The sequence below is a fragment of the Rutilus rutilus genome, assembly GCF_951802725.1.
Source record: "Rutilus rutilus genome assembly, chromosome: 18".
In the NCBI taxonomy this organism is placed as follows: Eukaryota; Metazoa; Chordata; class Actinopteri; order Cypriniformes; family Leuciscidae; genus Rutilus; species Rutilus rutilus.
In genome coordinates, this window is record NC_140231.1 from 21,665,312 (window position 1) to 21,675,945 (window position 10,634).

At 36.7% G+C, this 10,634-nt stretch overlaps 1 protein-coding gene across 1 annotated transcript; it reads left to right on the plus strand.

Moving 5' to 3' along the window:
* The first annotated feature begins 8,190 nt into the window (after positions 1-8,190).
* On the plus strand, positions 8,191-10,412 carry rxfp3 (relaxin family peptide receptor 3). The gene has a single exon (XM_084386410.1). The coding sequence runs from the start codon at positions 8,457-8,459 to the stop codon at positions 9,693-9,695; it is 1,239 nt and encodes a 412-aa protein (XP_084242536.1). The 5' UTR covers positions 8,191-8,456; the 3' UTR covers positions 9,696-10,412.
* The last annotated feature ends 222 nt before the right edge of the window (positions 10,413-10,634 follow it).

Below are 10,634 nucleotides of genomic sequence, written 5' to 3' on the forward strand. Positions count from 1 at the left end.
TTTTGAACATCTGCTGATGATCACAATAAAGAGCAAAATATGCATCAAAATACCACCATGACAAGCAAAAAGACCATGGAAAAGAATTTGAGGTTTACATTTTCCCATTTTCTTTTTTCATGTAAGCTGTATTTGGGTTGCACTAAAAAGGTTTGGAATCAAACTACAGATTGTTAGACTGCAATAAATTATAAAAAAAAAAAAAAATTATTGTACAAAAAAAGAGTCAATTTCAGTTAATTCAGTAGATGTGTGACATTACACAGACATGTAAACATCAATACATTTTAATTAGAGTTTATCATTATTTTCGGGCATGTTGTATATCAAGTGAAAAGTGAAAGTGTTTGTGAAGGCCAAGTATGGTAACCCATAATTGGAATTTGTCCTCTGCATTAACCCATCCAAGATAGTGCACACACAATAGGAGGAGTGAGTAGAGAACACACACTCACTGCAAACTGTGGACACACACACGGAGGAGTGGGCAGCCATTTGTGATTGGTGCCTTGCTCAAGGGCACCTCAGTCATTTCTTGCCGGTATAGAACTCACAACCTTCAGGTTACCAGTCTGACTCTCAAACCATTAGGCAACACCTGCCCCAATCCTATCAACACAGGAATAAGACTGTTCATTTAACAAGCTCCTAGCAATAGTGGATATGATTAAAACTCCAAACTAACAGGAGATCCTCAGGGGCTGTAAACTTTATTCAGGCCACATTACCCATCTGTCATAAAGTTTCTGCTGGCAACAGTTATTACAAAGGCATCATCGGATGGGATGGATTTCAAAAGCTGCAAAAACTTTCATCACTGATGAAAGGTTATTAGAGCCAAACGATAGGACTCTGATCTCATGGAAACAGAATTGATCTTGATTAACACCCGCTATAGACCTTTGACTGTTAATTGTTTTGAACTTGATTTTCCTAGAATTCCCATGTGGTTACGTGTTGAGAAAGCTAACAATCAATGAATGCCTTTCAGATTTCTAAAGTGTGTTGCCCAGATGATATATTAAAAGCATTCCAGAACAGACTTTCCGAAATACTAACAGAAATAAAAGACTTTGCCTTTAGATTAACTTTATATTTTCTCTGACGCCATGCACCTTGCCACCTTCTTCGCACGCCGTCTTCATCCAATAGGTTGGAAATCGTCGCATACGTTTGGTTTTTTTATCGCAAAATCAAACCCTTTACATTAGTTTAACGATTGACAATTAAGTATAGTGGAAAATTATACAGGTAAAGTTAATTAAATGCAATACAATAGTGTTTTGGTGGTAAAAGAAATATATGTGTGTTACTTTAACAAAAAATATTTGGGTAAAAAGAACAGTGCCACAAAACCATTTTTTTGGTGAATTTTTGACTGATAAATGAATGGCTTATTCTTTAATGGATTCTTAATTTGTGTCCTACTGTATATCCACATGTTGTGTTGGCTCCGTTCATTTGAACTTGGGTGTTGTTCATAAAGTATGGGAAATCGTGTTTTACACCGATTAATGGCTGAAGTGGATATTAAAAAAATATTCAATACTTTAAACTAGAAGTAAATTTAAGCATTGTAAAACGATTTACATAATATATATATATATATTAAAAAAAATATATATATATATATATACACCGAACAAAATTATAAACACAACACTTTTGTTTTTGCCCCCATTTTTCATGAGCTGAACTCAAAGATCTAAGACTTTTTCTATGTACACAAAAGGCCTATTTCTCTCAAATACTGTTCACAAATCTGTCTAAATCTGTGTTAGTGAGCACTTCTCCTTTGCTGAGATGATCCATCCACCTCACAGGTGTGGCATATCAAGATGCTGATTAGACAGCATGATTATTGCACAGGTGTGCCTTAGGCTGGCCACAATAAAAGGCCACTCTAAAATGTGTATATAATGTAGCTATTATATTTTCTGATATCAGTTAAAATGTGATATGTACTCATGTGTCTTATTTAATAGTTGCAATGAAGTGGAGCTTTAAAGTATGCAAGTATAACGCAACGAGGGGTGACCTCTTACAACATTACAGATTACAACACTGGAACCTCAGTGGCATGTCTTAATTTGGATTGTCCATGTTCCTTTAAAACGTGGACTGCTCTCCTGCACACGTCAAGGTATCACTATATTACCCCACTAAATTAAAGAAACCTCTACGAGGAGGAGATATAATTAATTCATGTTGTATTTATTTTATTATGAGCTGTGTTTAATGACAAATAGAATTCCTTGTGGCGCATGCAGGAGACCTCATCAAAGAATTCAACGTATGCAATCTTAATTTCAATATACCAAATGTGTGAATTTAAATCAAAATTATTGTTGGTTACTCCCCCAAGAGGCCATCATTTCGTTGACTTTATATGTCTCTGTAACACTGCTCAAACAAACTGGGTTTCATATTTTCTCTTTTGATCGATATTTCTTAGGTTTTGAATCTCACTGCTGTTTAATGTTGCAGGACAATGAAGAACAGACAGGAATTGAATGGCTTGTGATGGCAGTAATTGTGAGTAGCACCGGAGCTTCAACAACAAAGAAAGGAGCTTTACAAGTGACAGCCCATTGGACACTGGAATAGAGTTGTAGAGGGGGTGAAAGTTCTTATAGGGCAAAATGGTGTTGTCTCCTCTTTGGTTTGACTTACTGTATGCACTGAATCTCCATTATCCGGGCCTCCAAAGTATACGTTTGAGGTATTAAAAACTCTCTTGGAGCTTGATGCTTCAAAGCTGTCAAACGCTGTAGTCTATGTGTGCTATTTGCAGTTACTCATTTTGAATGGTTGATTTGTAAGGAGCTCATTGGATAAATGACTAAATTCTTACGTGTTGTTGAATTTAATTAATAATATTGCTTGTAATCTGTTGCCACAATTTTATTGAGTAGATATAACATTATTTTTAAATGTGTCTGTGTGAGTTCTCCATTCATAAACTCTCGTGAAGTCATAAAGAGATCCTTGAGAATGGAAGATCTGTTGTTAACATGATTCCTTGTTCATATCTATATGAATGGACAAACTCGTCTTGGCAGAGTAAGTCTGCATAACAGGCAGCTTCAAATAAATGCCCTTGATGCAAACCATGTGTCATTTTCATCAAGGATTTCTTGTGCTTGAAGGCATAATTACAGAGTCCAAGCACCTTCAGCGTATTTATTCATGGGTGTGAAAATCCGAGAGGCTTTATCTAATTCATGTCTTTGGCATGACAGCCTTTATTTATTCCATGAGATCTCTCAAAAATAACTTGTTTATATAATTATTTACTGAACCTAAAGTGATTTTTTAAAAGGATGCTTGAGAAAATGGCCTATAGTGACAGTGATCTGACCTTAGTAGAGAGAAAAAAAGGTTTTCATTTCATGGCTCCTGAGACAAAAATAAAAAGACTGTTACCCTCATGTCGTTCCAAACCTCCATGATTTTCTTCCTTCTGTGGAACACAGAATAAAATATTTTACTGAATGTTTCATCATTTTTTTGTATCCGCACAAAGAAAGTCAAAGGCACCGAATGTTGATTTGAATGTCTGGACAAAAAACACTGAGACATTTTTTAAGTATTTCTGTCTATGTGGGAATAGATTAGATTTCTGACATGTTTACTCAGAAATAAAACAGTATGGGAAAGAAGAGTGAATTAGTTGTTTTTTGTTCTAGCAATGAAAGAAAGAAATGCTAATGTCACAATGACACAGCAATAACTTACACAACACCTCCATTAACTTTTATTTTTCACAGTTCTTTATGCATGTATTACTTCTTCTTTTATAAATTTCAGTCTAACCTGCAAACATTTTCATAGAAATTCTGAGTTTCATCTGATTTACTCACCTGTTGAACAAATAGTTAGGCTATGTTCAGACTGCTGGCAAATCTGATCTTTTCAGGCAGACTGTCCACATTATAAATCACAAGTGATCAAATAAGATTTGTGTGTCCTCCAGACATAGGCTAACCAACCTATATGCATGGGTTGCTTTGGCAACAATAGGAGCACCCATGTGACAAGGCTTTCAAAATGGATGCAGGGAAAATGGAAGTGCATCATATTGCTCTCCAAATAAGCGCCCTGTCGAGTCGCACAAGAAAAACTCAGCGATAGAAGAGACACTGGTATATATGTATATATGTATGAATACTTCCGGCATTTCCTGTAACAGGTTTGGATGTTATCATTGTGTGTGGCATTAAGAGTGACGCAAAAGGCAATTTGAAATCCGATTTGAGCAGGCAGAGTGTCCAGACTGAGACGTGTTTGTAAAAATCTGATTGGAATTAAATTTCTAACCACCTCCAAATGGGTTTTGAATCGAATTTGAAAAAAATATGATTTCATGAGGATTTTTTTTTTTTGCTGTGCAGACTTTCAAAAAACAATATGGATAAAATCTGGATAAGGAAAGATTCTGAGATCTAATCTGAGTGCTAATATGTACCCACCACTGTAGATCCAGTAGAAACCGTGTTTGCTTTAACTGGGAATAGATTTCCTTTGGGAAATAAAATTGCAGAATGGTGAATCAATCGACTAAATGAAAAAGTACATGGGGCACAGACTGGAGCAGCTACAAGTTTGTGACTTATCCATCACTCAGCCTGAATCAAAAAAACAAAGCCAACTACTCCTTAAGACAATGCACAAGATTAAAGTTAAGTCGAACTGAAAACGGCAAGTTTTTTTTTGTTGTAGGTGGAACAGGGAATATTCAGAACAATTGTATGTGACAAAAACATAACGTGATTTTTTTTAAATGTGCATGTATATAAAAAGTGTCTAAAATCGTCAAATCACTTGAAACTTTTGAGATCTTTTTGTTTGGTCATGTCTTATCTTGCCTAGGGCACTAAGAGGACCATCACTGTTGCCCCCCAGAAGAGAGAGAAAAAGAAAAAAATAGGTGCATGACTACCTGAGAAACAGTATTTATAAGTTTCAACACTTTGCTTGGAACCAGCCGGTTTGACATATGGTAGCTAAAATTGTATGCATAAAATTAATTTAATGCATCTTTTCCTCCATATACAGTCTGCTAATTAAAAAAAAAACTGAACATGATATTGCATTTGAAGCATTTTGAAGCATAACACTCTGTCATTCATGCAGCATGAAATTTCGTTTCCTTCTCACTCCATCTGAGCGTGTCATGTTTAATGAAATATTCATCAATAGATGTTTGTTTTGGTCTTTCTTGAACTGTCACATCAGGAAATCTTCCCAAGACTCACACCTGAAATGTCTGGCCTAGGTTTGAACCCACAGCACAACAGAAATAGGCTTGTTCCACTTTGAAAACATGAACTGGGACCGTGTGTACAGTAAAAGGACAGAGGGAATGCTCTGAGGGAGCAAGAATGTTGTGCTCCTCCCTTAGATGTCCATGTTCCATTGTCTGGAGGTCTGATTAATTATTTACATGAGCACAAAAAAAACAAAACAACCAGCTGCTGTGGAGACTTAATTGATTGATCGCTGGCCATCTACATTCTAGATATGCACTCAGATTAATAGAATTCCAGTCAAGTGCAATGTTTGTGTACTGCTCGAGTCAATAACCCCCCTAATAATAAGCATTTGACTCAATTTTGAATTGATTTTAGAATGTCAGAAGAATTAGAAATGTCAGATATTATTTCCACCTTTCGCTTATTTCCAGATATATAGTTTCCAGATTCAGGGTAGAAAAAGAAATGTTTTAGCTGACCTTGTTTGAGGGTAGAAGCAGGACAACGACTGAACCTACAAACCTCTAGTACAAGACTATTTCAAATGCATAACTGAAATACCAGTAATCCTTGCTGCTAAACTACAGCACCTGCCTGAAAAAAAATGTGAATGCCTACGACAGTGGAGCTTTAATTGGTGCCATAAGTGTCCCATACCCAAATACTAATGAAAAATATAACAAATTATATTATATTATATTATATTATTAATTATATTATTATGATAAATAAATATATAATGAAGAATATTGGGCCATGTTCCAATTTAATTTCTTTTATCAAATTTCTGGAGAAACACTTCTCACTTGCAACTACACCCTGAAAAGGCAAGCTCTGCCACTGGCAACCAAAGCGAGAAATTGAGCCTCTTCTATGTTAGGAAGAGACTGGTTCAAACTGACCTTTGAAGTTGTGACAATAGTTGACGTAACATGGTTGCCAAGAAACTGTTTTGCTAGGTAAGCTGCCGTTAGAAAGCTGTTGGAGTCCCATTACTAGAGCACAAAATGTCTAAAGACAGTGACTCTGATAAGCAATGAGAGATTACAAAAAACCCTGCAGTGGAACATCTCAGGTCAGCATTTTACAATCTAGACCTTGGTATATATGCAGCTTCAAACAGATTATTTTACTTCTGGAAGTAAAAACCAAAACCAAACACATTTACTGCATTTATTCCAAGATCAAATCATAAATCCCATAGGCACCTCAGAGCTTCATTAAACTGTTTTCGTGCACCATCACAAGCCGATAATGAGGATTTGGAGAGGAGCAGAGGTGACTTCATTAGATTTGACCTGATACAGCAGCTGACCTGAAACATCCCTCCAGCATTAATAGCAGAAGGCAACATGATAAAACGTTTAAAGGAGCCTGATGCTAATAAACTAGAACTGTCACAGATGTCAACGTGGTATGATTTGGCTAGCCTGGGCTCTCATCTGTCAATGCAAATATGATCAATATGCCATTAATGAAGAATATAAAAATTGTGTTTAATCAAATAAATTACACCAGAAAAAAAAAGGTGTGAAAATGAGTAAGAACTTTCAGCCTGTCAATCAAAAGATAACTGACCTCTATATATCACACTAAAAAAGGTATCATTTCAAAAACAAAAACAGGGGCTAGTGGTAAACTGTAACATTTTAGTAAATATACATATCTCTGGGTAAATATTTTTTTTGAAAGTCAATTTATGTATACATTTAATTTTTGGTTTAAAAAAATTACATATTTTCACAATATTCACCAGGGGAATGCAAGTTTGTTCAACACACTTTTTTTTTGTCATAGTGGGGCTGTCACAGTGGGAACCTGGCATATTCTATTATTAAACTAGATGCGAAAGTTCGTAGAGACAAACTTTAAGTTGGCTTGGAAAAGTTTGGACGAGAAGTTTGAAGTATTACATTATTACTTGATTTTGTCTTTCTCGATCCTTTTATAACAATTAAAAATATTTTGCCGTCACATGAAAAACGATCAAATTATCAAATAATTGTTCTGGGTGGATGCTAGGTGGTTGCCATTGTGTTCTGGGTGGTTGCCATTGTGTTCTGGGTGGTTGCTAGGTGGTTGCCATTGTGTTCTGGGTGGTTGTTATGAGATATATAGATTAGAAATATTAGATAGAATGGAAAATGAGTCTGGATGGATTAGAAATAGTACATAGAGCGGAAGCTAATGAAGTCTGATGAGCCTCTCCAACTGTCAAAATTTGAATTGTTAAAATAGAAATTTGTAAAACAACACAATTCACAAATAATCACAAATATAAAAAGCATTGTTTTGGGCAACAGATATTTAGATACAGTCATAAATAAATATATATATATATATTTAAATAATTGTATTTACAATGTCAAAAAATTACAACTTACACCAAACAAATTATGAAATTATGATGACAATTATGAAAAAAATACCTTTGTCCTAATTTTGTCCTATACAATCCCTCTTTACACTTTCCTGAACTTATGCCAGTGTGGTTTTAACAAATGATATTCACTTGTTTTACTAACTGCTGTTTAAAAAAATAATAAAAAATGGTATTGAAAATTTCAAAAACAGTGGCTGCTGTATACACTGCTTAGACTTAGCCATCTAATATATTTCATACTGGTTATAACTTTTTATGTCACTTACATTAACAAAGTAGATTGGTATAATTTGCTGCCAGTTGATCAGACTAAAACACAGTCTCAAAAAAATGGCTACGTTTATGCAACTGGCAAATAATACGAATTTGAACCAGCACACAAAACAACTGCTAGAGAAGCAAGCATTTGTGTAACAGATTTTTTTTCTCAAAAGACAATTTAGCTATTCACTATAACCATCCAGAGAACCGCATCACAGGGATCACCACTGTCTGTGCTGCGTAAAAGCGCACGCCATCCAATCCATTGACACTAGGCTCTATAAAAACGCAGAGAGCTGTCAGTGCGCGTGAAGCTACGAACAGACAACATAATTGTCCGATAAACATCTCTAAAATGCGGTTAAATGCCCCCTCTAAGATCGATTTATTTACATCGATTTTAGATCCCCGTGGTCTTAAATATCACCGCTGCAATGTGTGCGCAAAGACGTTGTCTACGGAAAATCATAAGACAGTGGAGAGAGGAGAAGTTGGAATGGTAAGATTCAGGGATCAGTAACTCGAAAAGGATGGAAAAAGTACACTAAACAACAGCAATGCAGAAGACTCTCGAGATGCAAGACGAGCGCACAGAGTACGCGTCTGGAAGTCTCCCGTTAAGTGAATACAACGCGACCTTCGTGGTCAACAGGACTAATCTTTCGTGGAGTGACTTTCAGGATCTCACCGATTTGGATAAACCCGACTATATGGGAGATGGATCCGCGGTCCTTAGAATAATGATCTCTGTCATTTACTCGGTTGTGTGCGCACTGGGTTTAATCGGAAACATCCTTGTCCTCTATCTCATGAAATCAAAACAAGCATGGAAGAAGTCCTGCATCAACCTCTTTGTGACCAGTTTGGCGGTCACTGACTTTCAGTTTGTTTTGACGCTTCCCTTTTGGGCTGTGGAGAACGCCATGGATTTCACTTGGCTGTTTGGGAAGGCTATGTGTAAGATAGTGTCTTATGTCACGGCTACGAACATGTACGCCAGCGTGTTTTTCCTCACGGCTATGAGCGTCGCGAGATATTGCTCCGTGGCTTCGGCGTTAAAAAGTAGGAGGCGCCGGTTGCGTTTCTCCGCGCAATGGATGACTATCATCATCTGGATAGCAGCGGTCGGTGCCGCTCTGCCAAACGCGATATTTTCAACGACCGCCACGGTATCCAACGAGGAACTGTGTCTGGTGAAATTTCCCGACAGGAGCGGAGACGCGCAATTTTGGCTAGGTTTATACCACGCGCAAAAAGTACTTCTGGGGTTCCTCATTCCGCTCGGAATAATCTCTATATGTTACCTGCTCCTCTTGCGCTTCATAACTAACAAAAATGTGAACACCTCCAGCGCTAAGAGGCGATCCAAAGTGACCAAATCTGTGACTATTGTCGTTTTGTCTTTTTTCCTGTGCTGGCTGCCGAATCAGGCGTTAACCGCGTGGGGTATCTTAATAAAACTCAATGTAGTGCACTTCAGTTACGAGTATTACACCACACAGGTGTATATCTTTCCAGTCACAGTCTGTTTGGCACATTCAAACAGCTGTCTCAATCCTATTCTGTACTGTTTGATGAGAAGGGAATTCAGAAAGGCTTTGAAAAAGCTGTTTTGGCAAATTACATCGCCTTCAGTGACGAACATGAGACCGTTTACCGCCACCACAAAGCCCGAGCAGGATGAACATGGTCCCGCGCTGGTTCCTCGCAGTCCCGCGGAGCCCGCGCTTATTTTCTATCCCCCGGGAACGGCCATCTATACCGGCAGAAACGACCTTCTGCCTAACAGCACATAAGGAGAAGTTACTCGGATTGGATTAAAATTCGGATTGGATTTAGAGCCTGTAATTAAGGACCATTTTGAATGGTCCTTAATTAAAGGACCTGAATGGTCCTTAATTCGAGTTTTCACACTCCCCTCTCACTATTAAGAGAAGAGAAAACCTTTCCTTTCATTTTTAACTTCCCCTTTAAAGGATTTATTCTGGAACTGTGAAAACAATCAAATTAGAGAGCAAAAGTGTTGTTAAAAAGAATGAGTCTATCTACAGATCACACTATGTGCATCCATATACTTTAATAATGTATCAGTTGGTTTACAAAGAAATATGAATTTGCATTGTTTTTCACCATGAATGTGTCAACAATTATATTTACCTAACAGTATGGCACAATATGTACTTTTGGACAACAAGCAAACCATTACCCTGCTGATAATCATCTTACATCCACACCAGTAATGTGTTGAGTTTGCTGGTAAGAAAAAAAAATCCTCTGAACAAACATCCATAACCAGCCAATATACTAGCCTGACCAGGTTAGAAGACTGCTGAGACCAGCTAACTATCTTAGGCTGGTTGATGGGGTTTTTTTTTTGCAAAGTAAAGATCCAGTGAATGCTGTGTTATCATTATAACTGTGACTGTGTAAATCTGGTCAGTTATTTGCATTTGATTTTATTGATTTGTCCAACTTTGTCTTCAGATTAAAAAAAAAATGACACCACATGCATAAAGATGTTTGTCCTAATTAAATCTATATAAAAAGGGAAACATAAAATAATTACAAGCTGAAATAGTTAAACTCTCTGCCAACAGTAAATTGATTATCGCAGAAATAAAGTCAATTGATAATCTAAAATGTTAGCATTTCTTAAACCAGTTATTGTTTTGCATAAAACGTGAATATTTAATGGGGTTTGACAATGGACATGATAATGCTCATTTGTTTTTAAA